The 26,930-nt window shown below is 47.6% G+C and overlaps 4 protein-coding genes across 5 annotated transcripts in view; all 4 read left to right on the plus strand.

Moving 5' to 3' along the window:
• Positions 1–371: 371 nt before the first annotated feature.
• Positions 372–10,924, plus strand: tmem108 (transmembrane protein 108). Its single transcript, XM_049748581.1, has 6 exons — positions 372–470; positions 1,463–1,825; positions 7,504–7,587; positions 8,582–9,295; positions 9,518–9,669; positions 10,032–10,924. Exons 1-6 carry the CDS (start codon positions 449–451, stop codon positions 10,146–10,148), a joined length of 1,452 nt encoding a protein of 483 aa, XP_049604538.1. The 5' UTR covers positions 372–448; the 3' UTR covers positions 10,149–10,924.
• A 205-nt stretch (positions 10,925–11,129) lies between these two features.
• On the plus strand, positions 11,130–14,106 carry lztfl1 (leucine zipper transcription factor-like 1). Its single transcript, XM_049748586.2, has 10 exons — positions 11,130–11,452; positions 11,839–11,963; positions 12,208–12,402; positions 12,838–12,895; positions 12,967–13,038; positions 13,113–13,178; positions 13,239–13,316; positions 13,388–13,564; positions 13,636–13,739; positions 13,848–14,106. Exons 1-10 carry the CDS (start codon positions 11,450–11,452, stop codon positions 13,864–13,866), a joined length of 897 nt encoding a protein of 298 aa, XP_049604543.1. The 5' UTR covers positions 11,130–11,449; the 3' UTR covers positions 13,867–14,106.
• Positions 14,107–14,259: 153 nt separating this feature from the next.
• Positions 14,260–17,959, plus strand: LOC125985640 (C-C chemokine receptor type 9). 2 transcript variants are annotated; one of them, XM_049748584.2, is made up of 3 exons: positions 14,260–15,573; positions 15,674–15,732; positions 16,568–17,959. In XM_049748584.2, the coding sequence occupies exons 2-3, from the start codon at positions 15,679–15,681 to the stop codon at positions 17,624–17,626; spliced, it is 1,113 nt and encodes a 370-aa protein (XP_049604541.1). In that variant the 5' UTR covers positions 14,260–15,573; positions 15,674–15,678; the 3' UTR covers positions 17,627–17,959. The 2 variants fall into 2 exon arrangements, with proteins under 2 accessions (XP_049604541.1, XP_049604539.1); XM_049748582.1 differs by lacking the exon at positions 14,260–15,573 and having other exon boundaries at positions 15,580–15,732.
• A 4,895-nt stretch (positions 17,960–22,854) lies between these two features.
• Positions 22,855–26,930, plus strand: part of gli3 (GLI family zinc finger 3) — a 56,902-nt gene continuing 52,826 nt past the window's right edge. Inside the window, exon 1 of the mRNA XM_049748580.2 lies at positions 22,855–23,284. The gene's annotated coding sequence lies outside the window, so the exon portion shown is untranslated. The remainder of the gene's footprint in view (positions 23,285–26,930) is intronic.

Genomic DNA, 26,930 nt, shown 5'->3' on the forward strand with positions numbered 1-26,930 from the left:
ATTTAAAAATGTGTTTTATGGAATCACTTTTATTATAGAAGGGGTTTTGTTCATAGTTATAAGAAGAAAAAAATCGAATTTTGCTACAGCGTTGGCGTAAATCCGTGATGAACTACGTTGATTTAAACCGTAAAACGAGAACGTACGACCATATTTTTGGTCCCACTCCTTTAGCAAGTGTGCTTCACTCTAATTCAATTGCAACTACGCAAAAAAAAACTAAGCAAATTAGCCTAAAACAATCTTGATAATTCCTTGAGTGATTTCATAAGATAATAAATTAAAGTAAATTTATTAGTTTTTCCACAACGAATTAGCCACAATAAGCGATAAATTTGTAGATGGCATTTGTTTCCTTACGGTTCAATTACCTTGTGACCCTGAGGGAAAGGAAGTGACGTATGGCGCGAATATCAAGCCTGTACATAATGCAGTCAAACAACTTTCAATGTATGGTCCATTCGAATTAAGTAAGCAAGAACAAATAGTATTTAATCAAACATGAATTAACGATAGACATATTGTAACGATGTAAAGAAGGCAGCAACGGGGCTCTTCCCGTGTCTTGTGGACACTTTTATGTGTCGGGATTTACGATGTTTTCTCCCCCTGCAGGAGCCCATCCCTCTTGCGTCGCTCACTGGGAGTCTCCCCGAACAGGCGCCTGGCAAGGCCGACACTCCTATATCGGCTGACTCTATTATCGCCGCCAGTACAAAAATGTGCGCATAAGATTAGTTTGTCTTAGCGAATAAAGTGAGCGTGGCGCATGCGGCGTCGCTCTGTCGCGTTTCGCCGAGGAGACTGCAGTGTGGCTGCAGGCTGTGATTGATGACTCTGAGGAGGGCCCTGCAGAAAATGCACAGTCATGCTTTGTTATTAGGTGCGGTCGCAGCGGCCGGCCAGCAGAGGACGCTACATCGTCACGCTTGTGTTGATGGTTGGCTTGCTCTTTATTTTTTTTGGGCACGTGGATTCATTTGATTTCTCGTGATCTCACTTTAATTCATTTTCTGTTTTGGTCTTTCGCGTCCATTCTAGCCGATTGCATTTCTGCTCTTCTGGTGCAGTAGTCATTAGATTATTTAAATGTTAATAGTGGAAAGTAAAGAAATCCTGTCTTGCCGTACTCAAGTGTGTTTTCATGTATCAGTACTTTGAGTATATATTTTTCTCTTTTTCTTCACTTTCAACGCTCGGAGATAATCTTTTCCCATTCAAATCAATGGGAATCTACTTAATGCGTTCATGCGCCCTCGCCCCCCGCCCCTCCCCATCGCCCCCACTTTGCAGGCACTGTTGACTGTTAACTTGGGGGTGCTTGCTGTCGCCCTAAGCGGGTGCCCAGTCCGCTGCTCCCCTGTGACCAGGATCGCGTCGGACGCCGCCACCGCAGCTCCATCGACTGCAGCAGCCCCCCAACATCCTCATTAACATTCCCTCTCTGTCTACACGCCTCTAGGTCCTCCCTCACACTCGGTGGGTGGCACCGGCGTAAGCAAACCCCGACGGACGACCCGGTCGGAGGCGGAGAGAGAGCTGCGTCACTGGCGGGGAGCAGAGTTACGCCACCGGGGACGGAATTGGGTCCGACTAAGGCTTCTCAGTCAGGTGGCACCGCCTTGCGCATCGCAATCCCCGCGGCCGGAGTTTGGACACCGAGCGCCGCTCCTTCTCCTCCCGCGGCCGGCCGGAGCTGGTGCGACACTTCTTTTCCCAGCCGGGCCGGACCATGTGCGTCTCGACGCGCTGAAGTGCGACTCGCCACCCGCTGGTGCGCCTCGCAATCGAGCTCGGATACGCCGACGCCACCACGCCGTCATAGGTGAGTGGAGCGCTTTTTATTTACTGCCGCGCGTATCGATTCGCATGCATCGATTTGCGAGCTCGATATCACGCGACCGCATCATTAGCCACACTGTGTCCTTCATGCCTATTATGTCGTTCAAGTAAATAAGTTAGCTCAATGCACTTTGAGTATGGACCCGCGCGGGGCGGCCGTTTGCTGGACCAGACATGCAGACGGTCATAAAGACAGACGGGTAAGGAGGGGGGGGGGGGGGGGGGGTTATACATTGCGATAGGAGTGGTAGTAGTAGTGCCAATGAGGGCTATATGCAAGCAAGTCTAGTTGTTTCCAATCACGGGGCAGTGTTCCCAACCTTTATTGAGCCAGCACCAAAATTGTCACAAAAAGTGCCTCACAGGCTAATTTTTCTGTTGTGCTTGTCACTACATGTAGCTGGCATAAATAGATGAACCTTGATACATTTTTGGATCATTTTATGACAGCCATGTTGATTATATCGATGAAAATAATGCACTGCCATCATTCATCCTTCCATCCATGTTCAGTCAAGCTGACATGCGCGATTTGTAACCTGGGAGAAAATTCTAGGCAGGAGATTTGAACTTCAAATCCAGAACCTCCAAAAAACAAAATGAGAACACTTGCTTAGAGCCGAGCAACTCTCTTGAGGCCAAACGGAGAACGCCAAGTAGTCCATTGTGGTTGTTTTCAAGTCTCGATTCAACCTGCAGGTTAAACCTCGCTGTTGCGGCCGGAATGTTTGCCCCCACCACCACCACCACCACCACCACCACCACCACCACCACCCGTGCTCACTCACCTCCAGCCTCTTTTGTTCTGCTGGACAATCCCTGCACCCACACCGCCAGTAGTGCTGTGTGCGCAGGGGTGGGGTGGGAGGGGAGGGGGGGGTCAGCCGGGGCAATGACATCTGGAGCGGACATCGTCCTCGGGGCAAACTGCCATGCTGGGTCGGGTATTAGGCAGCCTACTAATAGATTTTTTTTCATGTCTCCTTTCTAATGAAAAGATCCCTAGAAATGAAAAGCATACATCTTGGAGAGTAATGTTTACTTTTATCCTAAGGCAATTACCGTGGACTCATTCTCTCATGTTATTATCGTTATCGGTGGGAAATAATTGTCCGGTCTTTTGCATGCCATCAAATGTTCCAATGTCACCCGTCACTGGCCAAGCCGACGTCTATGTTGGGAAGAACTAACGGCATCGTTGGCTTCTTATCACTCGTCCGGAAAAGTCTGAAAAACGCCCGGAAACTATCAGCTGTCCCATGCCGCCTGGACAAACCTATCGCAGGAAACGGCGGGTTGTGGTGGGGGGGGGGGGGCACAGATGGGAAAGTATTTGGGAATGTGCCTGCAAGAGGTTAGATTGGGCAAGTTAGCTTGTAGGGAAGAGGCAAACGGTGAGCCCCCCAGTATTTTAATATATTACAAACAAAGCGTCCATGTTGTACTTTCTGACTTGAATCTGACTGTGCAGTAAATAAATGTGGCGCCAAAGCACTTTAAGTGAGAACAATGGGTATTCTTCCGTTTGTTGACATAGCCTTATTGTCTCGTTGATACCCGGTGTAAGACTTGAAAATGGAGGCCACGGGAAGAGTCGAGGAAGCGCGTCAGCCGGTAATGAACGAGTCGTCATTCTAATGATCACACATGGGAGGGGGCAGGGGGGCATCGGGGCATCGGTCCGGGAGATAAGAGCCACGGCGAGCGTCCGAGCATGATGGCGACGTGATTAGCTGTGCGGAATTCCTGACATTCCTGAGCTGCAGCCGTGCCACTCCGATGTGCGCCCGCACCTGCTGATATTCACCCCCAGGTGCCACCAAAAAAAGGGGGGGGGGGGGCGATTTGGTTCAGCTAATCCACTCCGACCGTGTTGTGTAAGTTTTTATTTTTATTTTGCATTTGAGTACAGTATATTACTCGGGAGGTGTTAGTACTTTTGAGAGGTCCAGTAAGCAAGCTCGGAGCTGGTGTTGAGCTCCGTGTGGGCTTTCACAGAACACGGTGGCCCGCCTTCTGCTTCTTCTTAAAGCAGCACACATGAGCGCCTCTAATGGGATTAGTAGTGGACCTGCTGGCGAAAGGTGAAGGAGTCCTCGAGTGTGGGTTGGGGGGGGGGGGGGGTCACGCATGTCACCTCCGACTACGAGATGCTGAGGTGAGAGTGCAGGCGTCTACATAATGACTGTAGCACGAGGATTAACATCAGTGGGGTGGCATCCACCCAAAAAGAAAAGACCCTCTCTTGTTTCCTTGGCAACTTGTTCTCGTTGGAGCTTTGATGGATTTCCAACGTGTTGCTATCAAACGTGGTCTTGGTGCCAGCTTGACACTGCAGATGAAAGCGCTGCCGTACGTTTTTGGGATTGAGGAGCGCCTGCTTGTGTCATCGTTTTTAATTCTATGATTCGACTTCATTCATGGAGAAGATGCCAAATGGTGTCGACACGTGTTCTTGGCAACACGCTTAGCAACTTGGCAACTGTCAAAAATAAATATTATGCCATGTTTTGGGGCAAAAAGACCTTTAAGAGTGCAATGTTGTTGTTTTTTTTCCCTCCTGGCAGTTTTTCGGTGGCCTCACGTTGCATTCAAGACTGCCGCTAATTTGGAATTCTCAATTTGGACTCCCAATTAGAGGCCACTTATGGTTCATTACAGATTCTGGAAGGTGTGAAATAATCTTCATTAATGTCCATTAAGAAGCCGTTCGGGTCCATCCAGCTGGCCGGGAACCGTGTCCGGGTTAATCTCTGTACAGTTGCGCTGCTGATGCTGCGTCGCCATGGCGACAGCGGCGTCATCCGAGGCGCGTGGAGGACAGGGTGGGGGGATTGCAAAGATGCTGAACATAAAAGACGACAGACGTCTGGCTCGGTGATGGAAAGCAGACGCGGGAGATTTGCTCTGTTGTGATGTTCGTCTTTTTTTTCTTTTCTTTTTGTGCGAGCGCTTCTTTATTGGTAGGGTGGAATCAGGCCTCGCATTGCATTTTGCAGCTGGACCTAATGAAGTGGCCGCGTGTGTTTGTGCTGATCTTGTCAAACAGTAGCAAAGAGAGAGAAAGGGCAGCTGCACTTTTTTTTCCACGTCCTCCAGGCCATCGTTAACCAATAATAGATCTTGCCGCTCATCTTTTCATACCGACATTGCACACGAGCACAATTCTCGGGTTTGTCTGACAGACAGATGTACATCGTTTTGTCAACGAGGGCGGGCCGAGTTTGGAGCGGTCCGATAACATCATCGTGAGTCATCCAGTAAGCCGTTTGGTAATTAGTCTGTTTCGAGGTCGCTCCGATTACTTGGGAATCAGCCAGGGACGACATTGACGGTCACGATAATGATGATGATGGGACATTTCCTCAGCAAATATGTTTGCGCTCATCTATTTGCTAATGACGGCAGGAGGAAGAAGTGCCGGGAGGGCTTAAGGCCGAGCGATCCGCGCTGATCCTCTTGCATCACACTCGCGCCACTCAATTAGCCGCCCTTAAGTCGCTGGTGTCGCCGAGCCGAGCCACGCGGCTTGGTCTCACTCGGGCCGGCCGAGGGATCAGACCTGCAAAAAGCACTCAGTAGTTTGGTCAACAAAAGAACTGACCGGGATTGTTGAAATCCCAGTAGCGCGATGTCCACATCCTGTCCTCAAATGTTGTGCTGGAGATGTCTTCCTTTGTCAGGAAACGATAAATTCCACCCGGGCCTGTCGTCACCCCTTTGTACCGCGATTGTTCTCCGACAAGAATTCCTCGGTGCTTCCTGACTGCTTTTCCAACTCGAGATTGTCTTTCTTACTCTTGTATTCAAATCTCTTTTTCGAATGACAACCTTGCCGGTCCAAATGACATTAGCATAGCTGAGGTTAAGCAAATTGTGGCTTTGTCGCCATGGTAACGCCGCACCTGAGCATGAAAAGCAGTCTTGTCTTTCTGTGATTTTTTTTTTCTTTTATGATCGCACACTTGTAGCCCACACTTTGAAAAAAGTGCTGATTTTTCACTCTCATACTGCTTCGGAACATAGCCGGAAACGGTTGCCGTGGAGACCAGGAATGGTCACAATGGGAAACACGGTGTAGTTTGTACTCGGAGGGACGAGAATAGGGCAATTGGAAGTCAGCCTTCCAAAGTGGAACCAAAACAGGAAGTAGAGCTAACAATGGTACCCAGCTTAGCCCGGAGCATCGTCATCCGCTGTCGGCGTTTCCGTTTTTGCTACCCGGCCGCTTTCAAACGTTCGACAGGCAGCGTGGTGCGCCCGTCGCCACGGCGCCGACGCCCCTTTGAAAATGATCATGGCGAGTGTCACCCCTGTGTATGTCGACAAGTGCGGCGACGCGCCAAATCATCCCGAGCGAGACGGCCTGACACAGGGACGACGAGCCGAGACGCTGACAAGGAGGGGGGAAGTTATTTACGATTGCGACGCTAGCGGCTAGTGAGCTGCATCCTGATGTTTGCCCTTTACCGCCCGCCTGCTCCAATGAGGGAGCAGCCGGCAACGTTTCACGCCAAATCTCTCCCGCTAGGGAATTCAAACCGTAACGGTGACACCTCTCAAATGACTGCAGTCACTACGTTTGGTACCCAACACCTGAAATCCGAATTTAGCAGTGGAGAGGGAGATGGGGTGCTTTTCTCTTATCTTGTTTTTTTTTTGTTTTCTTTCATATTTTTGACAGTCAAGGCAATCCGATCTGTGTCAATCCCGACCACCGCTGACACAAATTGGATGGGCCGGTGCCGGAGTGCCTCATCAAGTGTCCAGTCAGTGCTTATATAAGAGTGGAGGTGTGATGTCGAGCTCTTCTACTGGGGGGGCCTGGTGTCCTTTTAATGGCCAACACACATGCAGTGACTCAGCAAGTCATATTGTGTCATGTAAATGGTGTTACTGCAGCGGCTTTGAAAGCCGCAGTTTGTCAGTGACTGCCTTGTGTGTGTGTGTGTCTGTGTGTGTGTGGCCTCCCACTCACACAAAAGCACCAAATCTGGTTTCATAACAGGGTCATTCAGTGGTGATGCTTAATCATCTGGTTTTGTAATAATATGCCACTTTGCCGCCGCCAAAGTATTGACCATTCCCACGCAGGTGCACGATCGAAACGAGAGACGATCGAGACGAGAGACGATCTCCGCAAGTGAACTCTTACGGCGTACCGAAATGACTTGAATTCCGCAAATAGTTACTCACTCGCGTGTTCCCTCTTCAAGTGACTTGCAGGAGGCTCGGTTGCCATGGTGACAGTGGACGCCCGGATGCGTGGTTTCTTTTTTTTCAACCTCACCAATCAACAAAAAAGATGAAACATTTATCGAGCGCTGTCACTCGTAACTTTGCACTTTCGCTAGCCGACTGCAAAAGAAACACCCCCACACACACATGCAGTCCTGTTGCTAGGCAAAGTTGTGCTCCTAGTGGGAGGTGTCAATGTGTCTTGCGTCTAAAGACTTACTTCAGCTACAAATGATCACTCCCGCTGTCCACTGCGACAACCAGCTGACAATGAATCAGCCCCGCATTATGAATAATACTGAAAATGATAAATTCTGATTGTTTCCTTCAATTGAAAGCCATCCGTCAGCACGAACTTGAGCGCGCCGACGGTCGATACGTGAGCTTCATTTGAGCGCCTGTGTCGTCTTTCGTTTTTGGCAGAGAACCATGAGCACTGTGGAGGACGACCCGGATCACATGATACCATGAAGACCAGCCTGCAGGTTCTGCGCTGCCAGCTACTGAGTAAGTGGGGGTGGGGGGGGGGAGAAATGATTCAAGATTCCAAAATACCCAGATTTCATGTTTGATGTCTCTGTGGTTATGATTTTACATTTTGGGTTTGGCTGTAATGGACCAATTTTAGCATTCTTTCCGCAATCCGAAACACTTCCTGTTTAATGTGACTACTTCCTGTTTGATGGCCATCGCTTGGTCAACAGCACACTTTATGTACTCTTCAAAGTTGTTGCGCAACAATTAGCGGGGCATTCAAACAGGAAGTGCTTGTCTTTATCTGCACGTTCACATCTGCCGAGTGTTTGCCGCCCAAGCGAGAGCGTCCACAGGATGGAGACTATCTGGACACCAATGGCAACACCCGCTATCTCATGTTTGTTGTTTGCGTCACCACTGGAACTTGTTTTTACCAGGTGATATTTAAAAAACCAAACATTGTGGTGGAGAACCCCCACGCGCAGTTTCATCAATGTTATTGATTGGAGGACAACGTTTCCTGTCAAGCATGTTGTCCTCAGGATCCTGTAATCTTGCGCGGCATTAAAGTGACCTTGGAGGAGGAGCTACAGAGCGAAGAAAATCCAATAGTTGATCAACGTATGATAATACCTGTCTTAAAGTTGTCAGAGGCTCCCGCTTTGAGCCAAATGGCTGGAAGAAGAATTGTCAGTGTAAACGACCATCATAATAAGAAGACGTCTCCCCTCAGTTCCACTTGAGTTTGTGCTAACTGCGATCTGGAACGGAATGTAAGAAGAAAGTGAAAAATTGTGCGTCGTGACGACCTGCTCGGCATTCGCCGGCCGTTGCGCTTAATGAAGCAATCTCGTTAGAGGAGCGGCAGAGTGACAAACGCACTCGATTAAAAGCGGAGGCACGTTATGAATGCCAAACGACGATAACGTGGCTGACGGTTCCCCAGGAGCAATTCTGCACGTGAAGGGAAGGAAGCGCCTTGAGCTGATGCCGTTCGGTGAAGGTGCTGTTTTTGTTCTTGCAGGTGTTCTCGCTCTCCTCACGCTGCCAGTCGGACCGGCGTCGTCGGCACATGAGCTTCAGTTTGGCGACGCGGCCCCCGGACGGGACGCCATGGCAACCGCCACCATCGGCACTCCTCGCCCGGACTGGCACCGGGAAGGCTCCAGCAGCGGCGCCGAATGGTCGGCTAAAAGCGACGTGGTCCTCCACGCCACCCGAGCTTCCAACTTGCGTGGGTCCCTCAGGGAACTCCCGGCCCACCACACCATCACCTTGAGGGAAGCGCCCGCTGACATGAGCGAGCCCCCCACTGAGCAGCTGGCCCCCGTCACGCTGGCGGAGGCCTCCGTGGAAAACCAAACCTCTGCCGTCGCCGCTTCCCAAGAACCCAGCCTCCGTCCTACAGACACCGCCGTCAATGACAGCAGCGAGGCGATCACGCCGGCATCACCTCGGCCCAACTCTACGGACAGCGACCCCCTTGCGGGGCCGTCGCCGAGCACGTCTGCCACCCCGGACCGCCACCCGTCCACTCGAGAGACGGTCTGGACAGAGGGCGGCGGCGGCAGCTTCCTGAACAGGCAGGTGCCAGCCACCACACGGGACCCTTGGGGGATCGACAACAGCTCGGGGCCCGGTCTGGATTCATCACCATCGTCTCGCGTGGCCATCTGCCTGAGTCGCGTGGACATCGTGTGGATTGTGCTGGCCATCAGTGTGCCCGTGTCTACCTGCTGTAAGTCGCAACATTTGTGATTGAGCAACAGCGCCAACTGATGACAAATTGAGGAGTTGCATTTTGACATAAGTAGTGTTTTACCTCTGTCTTGTGGCCTCTTTTGGCAAACATTTTTCGGGGGTCTCAATTACTCGTGGAATGCTGCGATTTGTGGCAGAGATTGGTTGCAATCCCCCAAAATATTTTTATATTTAAGTCGTTATTGTTGTGATTTGGCAGCCGTGCTGCTGACGGTGTGCTGCATGAGACGCAGGAAGAAGTCGTCCAGTCAAGAGAACAACCTAAGCTACTGGAACAACGCCATCACCATGGACTACTTCAGCCGCCATGCCGTCGAGCTGCCCCGAGAGATTCACACGCTGGAGAGCGAGGTAACGAACGCAAACAATTTATTTATAATTTGTAATTATTTGTTATTGTTGAAAATTATTTACAATTATAATATACGTTACTGTTGATGTGTTTGAATACTTTTATCAAACGTGCTTAATTACCCCTGATTTGCATTCTAAACGTGGTTTTGCGTGCTACATCGCCATCTAGTGGTTGAAGACAGTATAGCATGATCTCCAACCTTTTCCGAGTTGACTGGTTGCTGGCTGGCGTGTAGTACATTCATTTCTAAACTTAAACTTATGACGATTTATTTATTTATTTATTTATTTATTTGTTCATTTATAATTGTTTATTTTTTGCAAAGCCTGATGAATGACGTCACTTATGTTTGCGGCAGGAGCACGACAGCTGCTTGCCCCCAAACGGCGACTACGGTGTGGGCAGCGTGGTCTTGGTCAACCCCTTCTGCCAGGAGACCCTCTTCATCAACAGAGACAAAGCCTCGGCCATCTAGCGCCCGCCGCCCCACACACGTCCTTGGCTCCGGACTTGTGAGCAGTGACGTGCGACAGCTCCGAGGGGGAGGAGGGCGTGCACGCCTATTTTTCTGATGTACACTTTTTACACACCCAAAAAAAACGTATTAATTGTTGTGATAATTTTTAATGTCTTTCTAAATACACCCGTGTGGTTTGGTTTGATGACTGGATCAAGCGAGAGAAGCAAATGCTTTTGTTTTCAATAATCAAGATTAAATGACTCATTATAGCCTGTTCAACTTGAATCTCGAGGAAGTATGCCACTTATACATTTAGAGATGCATCTCAGCCGATTGGATTGTTTTTGTATGTCATCGGATTTCTGGAAATCACAATGAACACAACTTTTGAAATATTTCACTTTGTGTGGAGCAAATTTATGAATAGGGGAATGTGATTATTCTACAGATTGACCTTTTGGATTGTATACGTCGTTATCATTTGGATCCCCATCTCGAGTGAAAGAATTTAAGTTCATGTCTTCTAATTTATTGAGGTGCACCTGTGCGTTTGCCTTTTTTTTAGGTTTCAGAAACGCACGTTTCCGAGCAGAATACAACATCTAACTATTTGGACAAGTCAAATGAGGTGTGTGTAAATTATGTTCAATGTCTGACATATTTTTTCATCAAATGGCCCAACTGTAAAACAATTCTTTTTCAATCAGCAATTATGAACAAATCATCGTTTTGCACATTTTTGCCCTCGTGCGGGAGTTACAAAAATGAAATAAACAAGCAGTGCAGTCATATTCATGATTAAGTATATTTTTAAAATCTGAAAATTCTTCCACACACACGGGCTACAGATACATCGATAGCTATTATGTATGCGATATTATTTATACATATCTTAGATGAGTTTAATATAATGTCAAATGTTTAACAGTAGCATTTTTTAAAACGTATCTGTGGAAATGACGTCGTGGCGTCATTGATTTAGAACTCTGGTTTACGGAGCTGCAGTGAACGCACCGCTCGTAACCAAGGCAATGACGCTCGTTTTGGTTCCCTTGCAAACGCCTAGCTTCACTGCTAGCCTGGCCAATCGGACAGATTATCGTCCAACAACCAGCGCCAAGTAGCTCATTTAGGACATCCTGTGTTTGCGTATTTGCTCAAACGACATTACCGTGAGCGTTACCAACGCACGGTATCGCTTTTGCAGTTTTTTTCCCCTCTTCCAAATCTGTTTTATATTAGCAGCACATCATCCGTGCTATTTTGAGCTTCAAGCTAGCCGCATAAGTGACGAGAACGTTAGCTCCACAGCCAACATGGTAAGTCGCTTTATGTATCATTTGTGGATTACAGTTAGCGCTTGTAACCATTTCGTAAAAGTCGTTTCCTCCTGCGCTTCATGTTGATGTTGTCGACGGCCTGTTGCTGGACGTCTGCTTGTCTTCAATTCCATTCTGTTAGCTGCGTTAGCGTTGATTTTCACCTTCTGCGATTTGTTTTAATTCATCAATAATTGATCAACGTCCACAAAAATAATAGAAAATACAAATCAATAATTTTTCCCTTACAGATACTGTGGGGGGGTAAAACTCGAGTTTGCATCCCACATCCCCAAAATAAAACAATTGTTAAATTCTTGCAATGAAACTCCAATGAATTAAAACAAAAATCAACGGGTTGCTCCTCTTTTCCCTCCCTCACATAGACTGAATTTGGGTGTAATGAGTATCATCACAACGAGGTGATCAACTACATGCGATTCGCTCGATCCAAACGCATGTTGAGGCTCAAGACGGTGGATTCCTGCTTTGAAGAACTCAAAGACAGCAGGTGGGTGCCACTGTTTGTTTTTTTCACACTTCCTTCCATGGCCTAGTTCAGTTCTTAAATATTCCGTGCATGTATTGCACAAAAGTTCAATTTAGCTGTGAGTCTTTGACATGCCACTAGAGGGAGCCAGCGGGCCAATAGTGGACCTTGTAACACACTGGGAAGATGTAACATGATGTGTGAATGAGTCTAGCGGCCCCACATGCTATTTTGTCATGTGCCACGTTTGTGTTTGGGTCCAAAGGCTGGTGGAGGAGACGTTCACGGTGGACGAGGTACGCGACATGCTGGACGGGCTGCATGTGGTGGTGCGAGGCGAGGTAGAGATGGAGCTCATCAACACAGCGCACACCAACGTCCTGCTACTGCGCCAGCTCTTCTTCCAAGCCGAAAAGTACTACCTGCGCCTCCAGACGGATATCTCTGAGCTGGAGAACAGGTGAGGAACACCTAGTCCACCTTGGTGAACTTCATGTAACTTTTCACCTCGTGACCCTTGCTCTTAAAGTGTGCGGCTGGGGGAATTTGTTGTTTTTTTCTCCCAGCCTTTGTGGCTGCAAGTTTCTAAAGAATCATACACGCCCCACTGGGCCCGGGCGCAGCCACCTACGTGCACTTTCGCCGCTTTTTCAAACCACATCTATATCTTTAGCTCAGCTGCTGTCAACAAGACTGAGCTGAGAAAAAAAAAAGCTCATGACCGTGGAACGATCTTCAGCTCCATAATACCAATTGCTTTGTGATCATGTCTCCTCGTTGATTGTTGTTCCCTGCCATGTGTTGTGTTCATGCCAAAACGTTTGCTGAACTGACTCCAAGCTCTTTTTGTCTAAAGCCGACTAGTCTGTTCGCCTCCTCTTCTCTACCCAAACAGGAATCTGCTCGAGCAAGTAGCTGAATTTGAGAAGACTGATTTTAAAGTCTCCGATAAGGTGAGTGTGAAGAGCGCACATCTACTCTCGGCTCGGAATGATCGAGCATGTCTTTGTTTGGTTCGTGTTAGGCGAACCAGGACAGCAGCAAACCCAAGCTGGCGCCGCTAAACGAAGGCGGGGTTTCGGAACTTCTCAACAAGGTGGGGAAACGCAACTACTTGGAGAAGAATCAGATTATAACTCCCCATCATTCATATCTACTTGCTCATTTCAGGAGATCGTAAAACTCCAGGAAGAGAACGAGACCCTGAAAGGCAAACTGCGCACTTTAGAAACCCAGGTACGAAAGCACCTTCAAAGCTCACCTTCACAGCAAGCCATGAACGCCTCATTTCTCCAGGCAATGAATGTGCTGGAGGAGAAGACAAAGGCCCAGAGAGCCCTTCAAGATCTCCAGAAGGTGCAAAGCAGCCATCAGGTATGGCTCGTTTTGCTTCTAAAGCAGATCGCTGCCCTTCCCTCATGTCCCCCCACCCCCCTGTCTGTTAGCTGATGGCTCACTCCAAGGAGATCAGCGGCCTGGTGGATAGAGTGGCGGCCCTCAACAAGGAGTACGAACGCTCGGTGACCATCAACGCCGCCTCCCAGAAGGACCTGCGGGAGAACCTGGTCTCGGCCAAACACGAACTCCTTCGAGTGCAGGAGCAGCTGGCCTTGGCCGAGAAGGTCCGCCCTCGTCGGCATGTGTGTGAGAATGACGCTTTGAGCTCTGTTCAATGAGGCGTGTTGGTGTCCAGGAGCTGGACAAGAAGTTCCAGCAAACGGCGGCTTATCGGAACATGAAGGAGATCCTAACAAAGAAGAACGAGCAGATCAAGGACATTAGGCAACGACTGCAGAAGTACGTGAGCAAGAGCGCCGCCTCCAAAACGCCAAAGTGGGGCGGTGCCCTCCCGAATCCAGCAGAGTGCAGTGTAGCTAAGAGAAGCCTCTTCAATCTGTCTTTCAGATACGAGCCCAACGAATGAGTCGAAGTCCAGCGGGGGAGATGGAAGCATCCATCGTGACGCAAGCAGAATAAAGCAGCACTTTAGTGAGAACTCATTTATTCAGGCTTAATCAGACTTTTTTTTTTTTTTTCCCCACTCTTGTCGTTGGGTTCTGGTTCTGGACGTGCCCTTCAGAACTTTCTCCAGTTGGATCAAGTACATGTTTCTTACAAGAGGCCTTCAGTGAATTGGACTCTGATTTAAAAAAAAAAAAAGAAAGCCACGACTTGGTCTTGACCTTCTGTCATCTTGTGTGTCGCACGAATGCTTTTCTGTGAAATGAAAACCCAAACAGACATGTTCTTCAGACAGTAAATACCAACCGTAGTCAACTTCACATCGTGTGCGTACCTTTATGGTCATTTTGGTGATATACACGTTTGTGAAAGCAGCTGTGGTGACAAGCGCAGTGCAACTGTCTGCAACTGTCCTCATGGAGCGTTAAAGCGTTCAAGCGGAAGCGCGTAAAACGAGACCATTGCAACTGTCCTCATGGAGCGTTAAAGCGTTCAAGAGGAAGCGCGTAAAACCAGACCAGCGCCTCTTGCGAAAGCCACCCGAGCTCGACGGAACGACGTTTTTGCGTGTGGTACTGCATGCTCAGTAAGCTTTGCGTGCGTTCTGCTCTGGTGACTCGGGTCAGTTGATGTGTTTCCCTTTCCTGTGTTTTCCCACTTTTTTGTTTTGTTTTGGCCATATCACATGAATGATTTTGAGCAACGTCATCCAGGAACACAATTCTGCTCGCAAAAATTTAGTTTGACCAGGAACAAAGTCCAACTTTGAAGAATATTATTTTTTTCACTTTGCACCTGCTGTCTGATAACAAGACGGACGGATTCTTCCCAAAATGCGAGCCGTCCGTTAAAGCCCACGTCATCCATATGCCATCCATCATCCGAGTGACAGTGAAGGCAAAAAGTGTCAAATGACACCGAAGACACAGCTGCCGTGTCTTCATCAGCCGCCTCCGCTCTTCACCCGCACCTGAAAGTTTTGGGTTTCACACATCGCTCATGCTGAGTGCTCCACCTGTGCACACATTTTTTTTTCAAAATTTGATCTGAAACCTTATCTGTGACGAGAAATTGTTTTGGTTCCAGTTTAATAGGCATAGATCCAAATTCGTGGGTCTGGTTGAGGGGGGAGGCGGCCTGAAGCATTAGGGCTCCCCCACCTTGATTGGCACGGACTTGGAACGATCAGCACGTGACCTTGTGGCGCTAGAGGAGTCATAAAAGACGGCTGAGGATGAGTCGCACTCACATGAAACAAGAAGAGCTCGTGCACTCACGCCCCCCCCCCCCCCCCAACCAGGTAATACACTTGCCGCTTTGTTCATCAGTCCTAAAAATTTGACTGCTTGTTAAAACGCATATGGAGGAGTTCATGTCAAAAAAAATTTCATCATTTGCAGATAAGATGACAGATTTTATCACTTCGCCGTATATGACAACTGATGACTTTGTCACGGTATTTTGTCTTTTTGCTTTTTGAACAAATGTTTAGTTTGACTTCCCTTGGTTGAGGGGGGAGGCGGCCTGAAGCATTAGGGCTCCCCCACCTTGATTGGCACGGACTTGGAACGATCAGCACGTGACCTTGTGACGCTAGTGGAGTCATAAAAGACTGCTGTGAGTCGCTCGCACAGGAAACAAGAAGCGCTCGTGCCTTCAGGGGGGCAAGGTAATACACTTGCTGCTTTGTTCATCAGTCCTAAAAATTTGACAGCTTGTTAAAACGCATATGGAGGAGCTCATGTCAAAAAAAATTTCATCATTTGCAGATAAGATGACAGATTTTATCACTTCGCCGTATATGACAACAACTGATGACTTTGTCACGGTGAGTATTTTCTCTTTTTGCTTTTTGAACAAAGTTTGACTTCCCTTTCAAGCTTCCTTCCTTTAACTCCTTATGTTGTTGCTTAAATGGACATTTTGGGATTTTTTTTAACTAAACTTTTGCTTCAACTGTATTCAAGAAAAATAAATTAATCACGTTTGTAGAAATATAATACAAATGGCTTCAACATGTATTGGAATGAAGAAAAAATGGATTGGTCCTATGTGAGATGATGCTCACAATATTAACTGAACAAGTCGCTAATTGAAAAAAGAAAAAAAAAAAGATTAAACATCCACACGTACACTCTTGGAACCCCAGAGTCAAAATTTGGGTTAGTTAAGATAACCAACCACCCCTGAATTGACAACACCAAATTGAAATCTGAAATCAAGAATAGCACAGGAAGTTGGTTTCAATGTAGGGAAACAGTTGACGGTCACTTACAACCTTTTTATCTGTGGCTCTCATCTAACAAGGATCGTTGAGCATTGTCTTTGGAAGCAGGAAGTGGTGCAGCGATGTGGTTTCTCCAGGCAGCTGCACAAGAAGCACTCGCTCTGCACGAGCGTTTCATGTTACATCTCCGCATCTTTGCCAGTTCAGAACATACATGACAGGAAACAAAAAGACAAAAATCTTTCTTGAAGTCAACTCGGCACTAAACAAGCAGAACTGCCTTGAGTCAGGATGGCCTTGACTACAAAGATGCGCGCTTGTCACTTGAACCGTGCTTCAGACCCCCACCGCTAGATGGCAGCATCAGATTCTTCTAGTCATTTCTTTTTTCCATCAGGGGCTTATTGTTGCTAATGATTTTGGTTTGTTTCATCAGGAGTCTTTGGATTACTCGGATGACTACGACACGGGCCCCACCGAGATGAGCGGCATGTGCGACAGGAGTTGGGTCAGGCAGTTCCGAGGCCGGTACGAGCCGCCCCTCTTCTGGACCATCTTTGCGCTGGGGGCCGTGGGCAACCTGATGGTGGTGTGGATCTACAGCACCGCACGCAAGCGCTTGAAGACCATGACGGACGTGTACCTGCTCAACCTGGCCATGGCCGACCTCCTCTTCCTGTGCACGCTGCCCTTCTGGGCGGCCGAGGCCATCAAAGGCTGGCATGTGGGCGGGGTTCTCTGCAAGACGGTGTCGGCCGTCTACAAGATCAACTTATTCAGTGGCACCTTCTTGCTGGCCTGCATCAGCGTGGACCGCTACATCGCCATCGTGCATGTCACCAAGGCTCAGAACTGTAAGGAGAAGCTGCTCCTGTACAGCAAAGTGGCTTGCGTGGCCGTGTGGCTCGTCTCGGCTCTCTTCGCCTTGCCCGAGTTCCTTTTCGCCCGCGTGAAGACGGATGCGAGCGGCTCGTCCTTCTGCGTGCTGCTCTACTGGAACAACGCATACAACCGCACCAAGATCCTGGTGCTGGCCCTGCAGATCTGCATGGGCTTTGTCCTGCCGCTCCTGGTCATGGTCTTCTGCTACTCGGGCATCATCCGCACGCTTCTGCGGGCCAGGAACTTCGAGAAGCACAAGTCCCTGCGTGTGGTCTTGGCGGTAGTCTTTGCCTTCCTGGCCTCGCAGCTGCCGTACAACGGGCTCCTGATGGTGGAGGCCTCGCAGGCTGCCAACGCCACCATCACCGACTGCGCCGTGGTCAAGCGCTTCGACGTGGCCAGCCAGGTGGCCAAGAGCCTGGCCTACACGCACGCCTGCCTCAACCCCTTCTTGTACGTCTTTGTCGGTGTGCGCTTCAGGCAAGACCTGCTGAAGCTGCTGCGCTCGTGCATTCCAGGAGCGGCCGGAAGCGGAGTCGTCAAATTCCAGGCGGCCCCTAAGCGCCCGTCACTCAGCAGCGACACTGACACCATGCCGGCGCTCTCCCTATGAACGCCAGGTCTTTGACCTTCTTGTACAAATGTAACTGTCCCGTAAATTTGAATTGTCACTTTTTTTCTAAGGGCGGCTCGGTAGCACACTGGGTAGCACGTCCGCCTCACAGTTAGGAGGGTGGGGGTTCGATTCCACCTCCAGCCCTCCCTGTGTGGAGTTTGCATGTTCTCCCCGGGCCCGCGTGGGTTTTCTTCGGGCACTCTGGTTTCCTCCCACATTCCAAAAAAAAAACCATGTTTGGTTGGCCGATTGAAGACTCCAATTGTATGCATTAAAATGTACTCTTTATTTTCAGATAAAGAAAATATTAAAAAAAACAGATTGAGTCTATTTCTGCTGTGACAATAACCGCTGCAGGTTAGCAAACGCTCAACGAGCTCAACGGTCTCTGTCGGGTGCTTCGTTCAACTATTGTTTGAAATCTGTGGCTTTGCGCTTAGCTGAGATGCGGTGACGCAATTTGCACAAATCACGGTCACATGTGGGAGTTGGCAAGCCGTCTCGTGTCTATGTGGTTGGAGGGAAGAAAAAGAAAACTGGCATGTTGGGCACATGACCTCCAGAGAACCTCGTGTGTTGCGGTCAGCCACAGTCTGCTGCACCTTGTGGCCTTCTGGTGAGACTCTGCTGCTGCTGTCACGATGGGAAGTTGCCAACAATGAAGACAAGGCGCTCTTGCCTCCTTGTAAGTAGATTTCCTTACTTTAGTTTCCAAGACGCCAATGTTATTTTAATCACTGAAGATTCACAAAAAGCACCCTGAAACAGGAAGCGGCTGTCACATATTAAAAAAAAAAAAAAAAAAGAGAAACTCCATTCCACAAAGATATCATATCCTCTTGCACAACACATTTGATTTATTTGTTCTCTCAAAACGCTAAAATATATGACCTCACAGTCTCACGTCTTATTAACCCCCTTGAGCCATTTTGAAAATCTGGAGAAAAAGAAATATTTCCCCATCTCAAGAAGGCTAAATATCAAACAACCATCGCGACATTGGAGTAAGTGTTGGCTGGCTCACGTTCTGCCTCTTGTGTGTCTACTTTTAGCCACAGGGTGGCATAGCTTGCACGTAAATATATGTTTTTTAAAAAAAAGCCTTTCTTGCACTTTATAGCGGGTAGGAGCGCCCCCTATCGACTACCGGTGTAGCCGCACAGTGTGAACCTCCTTGTAACTCGAACGAGAACAATTAGATAAGATGGATTGCGTGCCTTTAAACGAATCCAGTGTGTTGTGATGCACTCTTTGTTTAATCACCACCGGGGAGTGCAGTGAAAAATGTGAAAGGCTCCCGAAGTAGAGCAGCACCTGTAGTGGGGGGACACGCCATCCATCTTGCTGCAATTGTGGAGGGAACCTGGTGTGTGTGCGTGTGTGTGTGTGTTCAGGTCTTAAAGTGGTGAGCTAGCAAATGTGACCTCTCGGACTTGGAGTGGGTCCACAGTGGAGCAGAGAATAACAGGTCAAAAGTAGCAATGAAACGGAGCCCCACTAGCGGAAAGGACATTCGGCACTGTAGCGGCCCACAATGTTGCTCATCATTCAGCCGAGAATGAGAGACGCTTCCGTTTGACGTCACTCATGATAATCGTGATAAGTGCGAGTGTCGTTAGTCACCGTCCGTGTCGCTGTGACGGCAGAGCATCCATAAGCGGCTGACACAATGATTTACACTCACAGGACGGTAGATTAGGTACACCCGCGCCGTGTAAAGCCATCATATAGTACTTGGAAAAAGATTATCATCTTCATTTTTTAAAAGTGATACCATCGGAGAGTTGCTAATGTAATTTTGGAACAATGTTTATTATCTGCTTGTTTGTCAACTTGCTGCTGAATCACATTAAGAGCGTAGTAATATTACATTATTATTATTATTATTATTATTATTATTATTATCATTACATAAATATAAATGCTGTTGCCATAAAAATCAATTACAATAATTTATAAATACAAATATGTGATAAATACAAATATGCGATATCGCCAAATTACTAAATTTGTGAGAACAACATCAGGACATGATTGTCTTGAATTTGAGTAGAAGTCTTGTTAATGTTGCTCATCTTTTCTTGGCTGGGAGAGTCACGTGGTTCTCAGGAGGCCTCCGACATCCTCCGTTTTGCCTCCTGGAGTGACCGAACGCGGTTCTCGAGCAATTTTCAAAATCCAAATTCGTTTCCATCTTGTTGTCTTTGCATCCTTCCCACATTCGTCACGGCCTAAACGAAGGAGGCGTGCAGCTGATAAAAGAGAAAGATCAATAATTAATGTTGGATAATAAAGCAATCAGTGGGCGTCGTTGGGCGCTCGGCGGCTCGGCAGGCCTCGCCGCCGAGCGTCTCGCGGCCGGCCGTGAGACGAATGCTGCCGAGGAGGCCAAACAAAAGCACTTTGATGTGGACCACAAACACAGCAGCTGGATCAAATATTGATGCCTTTTTTTTTATTATTTTGCTATAACACGGTCCCGGGGGAGCTCGCGTGCTCCCGGGATGCGAGTGTGAGCATTTGTGAAAGCGCCAACATGCTAGCTTAATGCTAACACACAATACAAAACGCCATAGACAGGTTTGCGAAACGAGCATAAATATTATTGAAGTAGTTTAAACCCAGTGACCCGTCAAATTCTTATTTCTGTTTCTTCCTGTTCTAGGTGGCGGAGTCATTTTCCACGTTTCTTGGTCAGGTTGAAACTGTAAAGTGAATTTTCCTGCAACATTTGTACGAGATCTCGTGTGATTCCACACCTTTCTATTCGAAAAACCAAACACTAGTATGAAATGTCGAGAGAGCAAAGACCAATACTTAATTCTTTATCCTCTGTGGAAATCTAGCAATCGTTTATGATCATCAATTGAATTTGAGAATTTTGAACATAAACATGCCACAGATCTATTGGGTTCAAAATGACCTGCAGACTTGAAGGAGCAAAATGATGAGCCAGTCGTGGATGATGTGTGTCTACAATCTCAGCGGGTCAATTTGACCCGCAGCACCACGGGATGTTGACATGTTGGAGCCAAAGCCCCAAATTGCATTTTTGTCCCAGTTTGGTGACACGAGGCCTCCTCGCACATGGCCGCCATGTAATACGATTTTGTGAAGTTTGAAGGCGCTTTGCATAAATGTGACCCACATTGAGACAAAAAGAAGAAAAAAAATCTGAATATTGATAAGTGCCTTGAGTGCTTTTTGTCTGTTGAACTTACAAGAGCAAGACGCTCCAATCGGAGGAGCCGAGGGAGGATTTATCGCTCTGCCTTCTGATAGACGGCGGCCGTAATGACTTTGGCGGCAAAGAAGGAGTTGAAGCGAGGAGGATGGTGAGGGGCCGCGGGCAGCAGATAGTCTGGGAAAGGTCTGGCGGAATGGGCGCCGTCGCCGCCACCGCCTCCTGCCACTGGAGCCCATTAGATAATCGTATTCATGCCACACAAGGCTGCAAAGGCGCGGCTTGTTTCACGATTCCCTTTTAATCCCGCCTGATAAGGAAGGAGGCCGCGGCGCCGCAGCGCGGGGGCCTTTTCATGATGCCGCCGTCATTTGGAGCCGGCGTGAAAAGTGCGCCCGCCGGCCGTCGCCGCGCCCGCAATTTGCTTCAATTGCCCAAGTTGAGCACTTGATTATTTCCCAGGGATGCATAAAAAGCCCCCAAATTTCCTTTTGGGGGGGGCCGACTGAGTGGCTAATGAGGCCTAGCAAAAGATGCTAAGCTAAAGGTGCCACATGGACAAAAGTAAGGAGCAAGAAAACTAAATGTGAAAAGTCCCGACCCAAAATTCCGCTTGGACGCTCGAAAACGACTTTGAAGTTGTCGAGTTCGCACGATGTTGACGAGTTCGCATGATGTCTGTCAAGTGTGTCGGATGGTCACGAAACTTGCCGGCAATTATTGATTGTCATGGTGCTCTTGCACAATAAGCAGAAAATATTGTGTGATTTTTTTATTTTTTCAGACAGAAGCTGCGGCGACAGGATGCTGCAGCCTTCCTTCGCTCAGTCGGAAGATTCTAAATCAAAATAATTTTAACATTTAAGATTTTATTTCTGATTGTGATTGCCAAACTTGGGATCCACCTCAGACACATTTCTTTTCTTCTCCGTGTGTGTGTGTGTGTTTGCAGCGACCACTCCTTAATTGGGGTGAGATGGTGTGCTCAAAGGTGGGGAGGGGGGGTGTGACGGGACCCCCGAACCTTTTTTCTTTCTTTCTTTCCTTTTCTTTTTTTCCTTCTCTTTTTCCTCGTCAATGGCTTTGGCGAGTGCAGAGGCGCTTTTGATGTGTGCTTTGGCTCGCCGGGTCCGACTTTGGAATGTGTGCAAGAGCGAACGCGGGGTGAGTTGCCTGCGGGCACAATCGCAATCCCCGAGATCCTGGCCCCTCTTTGATGGAATACTTTGGGGAACACCGCTCCTCTTGCCCCATGCGCGCCCCCCAACACGCACACGCGAGCTCCTAACAAGGACCTGACGTGATGGGAATGAGGCCCAGATGAGCGGCGGCTAACAGCGCTATTACGCCACGCCCTTGCTGTCGTCATGGCAACCCTTCTGTGGATGTGGGCGGACCGGCAACTTCATCCTTAATGAAGACATTCTGATTAATTCCCAAAAAGTTAAACGGCCTGACTGTAATGAGTTCATTGATGGCAGCCGTGTCGTGACACTGGACGCTGATTGATTGACTGATTGATTGACTGATTGATTGCCAATTAAGGATCTTTCAATATTTTCTCAGCCCTTATAGTCTTTTACAATTTTAAAAATAAAGACTTTGCAAAGAAGTAAATACCAAAACAAATGGAGTGGGCTGTGTTCACATCCACAACGACGCAGACCACCCTTTCAGGAAAACATCGTCTTTTGCAAAATGACCAACACTGGTCTTGCATGACTTCACGCTGATTTAGGCCACATTTGCGCCAATCATGAAAATAGAGTAAAATTGACCATTTTAAAAAAAAAAGTATTTTTTGAAGGGCTTACTAGATGTCAAAAGTTTAAGAAGTATTGCCTTGGAGTACATGCGTGTCGTGTAATCTCGCAAAACGTCGATTTATAGAAATGTGCATACTTCAGTGTAAAAAAAAAAAAAGTTGCGCCAAGTAAGTGGATGCAGAAGGCGGTGGGAAGACGGGAAGGGGGTACGAAAAAAAGGGGAGGAGGAGGATGGCTGTGTGGAGTTGAAGGAGGGAGGAGTCAAGCGGGGGAACGAGCAGCTGGAGTTCCACACTTCGTCCTCTCTTCTGGAAAAAAAGGCGCACTCAACGCAACAGCACTAGAGTGACGCGCCGCACACACTCTCCTTTCTCTTTTTTTTTGGGGGGGTGTCCGCACACTTTTAGTGGCGGGCTCCACTGGACGCTTGTTTGTCCGACGGCCCTTGAAGGCAGCAAAGACGCCCAAAGAAGAAGAAGCCACGAAAGGAGTAGAAGAAGAAGGTGGAGAAGAAGAAAAAGAACAAGGAGGAGAAGAGGAGGAGGAGGACCAACTCTGGCCGCGCTGTTTGGAAGTTGCAGCGTGGAAAAGGGAGAAGAAAAACAAGGAGGAGGAGGAGAAGAAGAAGAGTTCCTCCAAAGGCGCATCTGCTCCCGACCTGACAGAGAGAAACTTCGCAAAAAAGGGTCAGAAAGACACACGCAAGTAAGTCTGGCTGATTCCAAGCGCATTTTACGCACTAAACACACTCACGAAGCTCGCCAAAGTTCCTCTCAAAGTTGACTTGCGAGCAAACTTTGTGCGCGCTTTCGGTGCAAACTTTGGCAGCACCACTTTGAATTCGTGTTGTGTGTCACAAAAGCCGAGCAAATGCGTTGGAGCTGCTACAACTTTTTGGACGCGAAAAACGCGCGCGCGCCTGCGTGAGTGAGTGTGTGCGTGCGTGTGTGTGTGTGTAGGGGGCATGTGTGATCATATTTCACTGTGTGTGTGTGTGTGTGTGTGTGTGTCTGTGACTTGTTGAAACCGTTAACAAGAAAATGCACACACGCGCGCAATGAATTTCATACATTCATGATTAGCATTAGTCGTAGTTGCATTAGTTTATTTTGTGTGTGCGCGTGTCACACACACGTTTATGTTTGTAGTGTGCTGAAGCATTTAAGACTCACATATCAAGATTGATTCCATAATGGTTCTGCTTATAATTCTTATGAATTAATATGAGTTGAAGTTTGTTGCATTTTTTTCGTATTGTGCTTTTGCCCTTCATGTTGAAACGATTAACCAGAACAGACGCGCGCGCGCACATAATGCATCATACACTTCATCGTCATTATGAATTTGTTGCTATTATTAGTATTGAGATTATAATTGTCAGTGGAATGTTACATATTTAAAACTTTGTAAACAAGGCCTTTGTGTGTGTGTGTGTGTTGTTTATTCAACTGTATCTCATGTTATTAATAATATTATTGCAAATATTAATATTATTGTTGTTATTAATGGCAGTTAAAACAGTTCAGACACACGTGCATCTTTGCTTTAATTTTCTGTGTGTGTGAAAACATGAGCCAGAGCTCAAACACACACATTCTGCATGTGTCATTATAAAGGGCATTATTCAGATTACTTTAAAGTGTACTCCAGTTGATTATGACTTTGATACACAGAATAAATATTAAATTGACACTTGCCAATTTGAATATCATGTCTATTACTTTACATATAGTCACCTAAAAAAAGTAACATTGAAAAGGAGAAATTCAAGACTTTTACATTACGTCTTAAGGCCACCTCAGAAAAATCAAATACGTGTTACAGTCTGTTTGTTTTTCTGCATTCTTGTAAAAAAAAAAAATAAAAAAAAAAATCTTCCCAGTCTCAAAGTCATAAATGTGAAATCCCCTCATTGCATGACTCACTCGTGTGTTTATGCACAAGGGGGCAAGTTTATGTTCATTTTCTTAAGCGGGGGGTGGGGGGGGGCATGGCCACATGAAAAGCATCCACATGTGGAGATATTTTGTTTGAAAGTCGCAGCCAGCTGCTCCACATTTGATGTGCTCGCTGGCTTATCGGGTTTCCTCGTGCCAGAGTCATCGGCACCACGCCGCACTCGTCTTTTTCACACCTGGACCATTGGCAAGAAAAAACAATGTTTTGTTACAAAACCTGATTGAATTGTCTCAAGTGTTTGATCTAAAAATCAGGCTGTTAAAATAGAAGTCAATCTCGTCAAATTTAGTGTTGAAATGACGAGCTGAGCGTCATTTGGAATTTGATTTTTACATGCAGTTGCAAATTGTTTTTGTCTTCTTTATTTTTTGGGATGACTCCTGGTTGACTCATTTTAAAGTTTAGACAATATTTTGAGAGTGGCAACAAATATTAGAAGACATTTATATATTTGCAATAGTTTTTTTTAAATATGTGTTCTTTACTTTATTAATATATACATATATATTTATTATTTTAAAACACGTGGAGCAGTTAACATTTCCTGTGTAAAAAAAAAAAGGCAATCTAAATGCCTAAAAATAATCAGATAAAATCAGTGCCACGGGCCAAAAATAAAGATAAAAAAATATTAAAGCAATCTTGGTGGCAATGTAAATATTATATTTCAGTTCTGTATTTGTAAGTGATAAAAACGTGAAGCCTAACTAAGCCACGTAATTCCCAAGAAAAATGTTTGAGCCAGTTGTTTTATTTCAGGGCAGGCAGGAGTCAAGGTGACTGTTGCGGAACAGGCGCACCCTCCCCAAAAATTCATCGTGTCGTTAGGACGCTGATAAATGCGCCGGCGCTCAAGATGCAAAGCTTTTTTTTTTCTCCCAACGCCGACATCATACCAATAATGCCGATAGCGTTTATCTCAACTTGAAAAGTCCAAATTATGCAGAGTTTGTGCTCGCTCCCTCCCAACACTGCCCCCCCCCCCTCGTGCCCCGCTGCCCCCGCAGAATGGAGCCTGTCATGTTAATGCGATGAGGTGACATTCTATTAGCTTCTTGAGCTATGGCCTCTCCTCTTGCACACACACACATGCACGCACACACACACACACACACACACACGAGTAGCGCGAGTGCGTATCAGGCGAGAGGCGCTAATGAGCCCTGTTGTGTTGCTAATGCGTGCGTTGTGAGAAGGAAGTTGACTTTCCTTTCCGAGATAATTGTGCGCTTGTCGTGGCTTGTTTGTTGTTTGTCGCAATAACCCACGGCACCTCCAGTTGCTCTTAATCGGCATTTTATGTTTGCAAGCCTGCAGTAGCATAAAAATCATTTCAACTCACTGTCATGATTTTTTATTTTTTTTTTGTGCTTAAACTGCGGGTGGCTCTCCTTGCCCCAGTGTGAGGGCATCCCGGCCGGCACCTTCAACTCGCCAAGTTGGGCCACCGGTTGGCCACGCGAGGAGACTTCCTCTTGCTTTGAGGATGTAAAGTTGCAAAAGTGGGCGTTAGCGTACGAGCGAGCGAAGGAAGGGCGGACGCGGGAGGGTTCCTCCTCGTCGGCCCGCTAATCCCCCAGCCGACCGTCCCTTCAGGGCATGCCTCAGATCTAGTACCTCCGTGCGGACCGGCCCAGCTCTGACGGCCCATTTAATATGCTATGTGTCTCCCCCTCTGCAACCTCCAACCATCATTGTCCCAGAGCGGGACCCCGACCGCCCCCCCCCCAGGCTTCAAGGAGCTGCTAAAGGCACCTTTCAAGCCGAGCGATGTCTTTGGATAAGGTGGATGCAGGGAGGAGGAGGCTGAGGCTCTGCCGTCATTTCAGATATAGCGGCGAGCAAATTTAGCGGCTCTGTGACCCCTGCGACCTTTTGCTGAAGAAAACGTGCAGTTCCTAAATGAAAAAAAAAAACCCCAGATCACGTCCTCACAGAGTGCACCATAAAGTTCAACACAACTGATTCTTCCCGGGACAAAAACGGCTCCAAAGTGTTTTTATCCGAGGCCCGACTGCTTTGCAGTGTCGCCTTTCATTTTGGAGCCTCACCGCATCTTTAAGTGGACGTGGACGAGGGGCCCATTGTCCAGGATGTCGCGGGGTTAATACCTGAAAGAACCCCCTCCACCCCCACCCCCGACCCGGGCCCACTTTTTCCTTGCTGTTCATTTCCGCACAGGCTGGAGAGCGTTCTTCTTGCTCTCGTATCTTGTGAAGAATGCTGACGCGGGCGGGCGAGCGGCTTCAATGGCGCCTCGTCGTCCTCAACTCAGAGAAACAAAAAAAGAAAAACTCAACTACCGGAGCAAACTTCTGCCCCCGGCTCCCTGCGCACCCCTTTTGACAGCGCTGCATTTGAAGACTAATCGTTTTTTCTCATGCAAAGCATG

Source organism: Syngnathus scovelli, chromosome 18 (assembly GCF_024217435.2).
Source record: "Syngnathus scovelli strain Florida chromosome 18, RoL_Ssco_1.2, whole genome shotgun sequence".
In the NCBI taxonomy this organism is placed as follows: domain Eukaryota; kingdom Metazoa; phylum Chordata; class Actinopteri; order Syngnathiformes; family Syngnathidae; genus Syngnathus; species Syngnathus scovelli.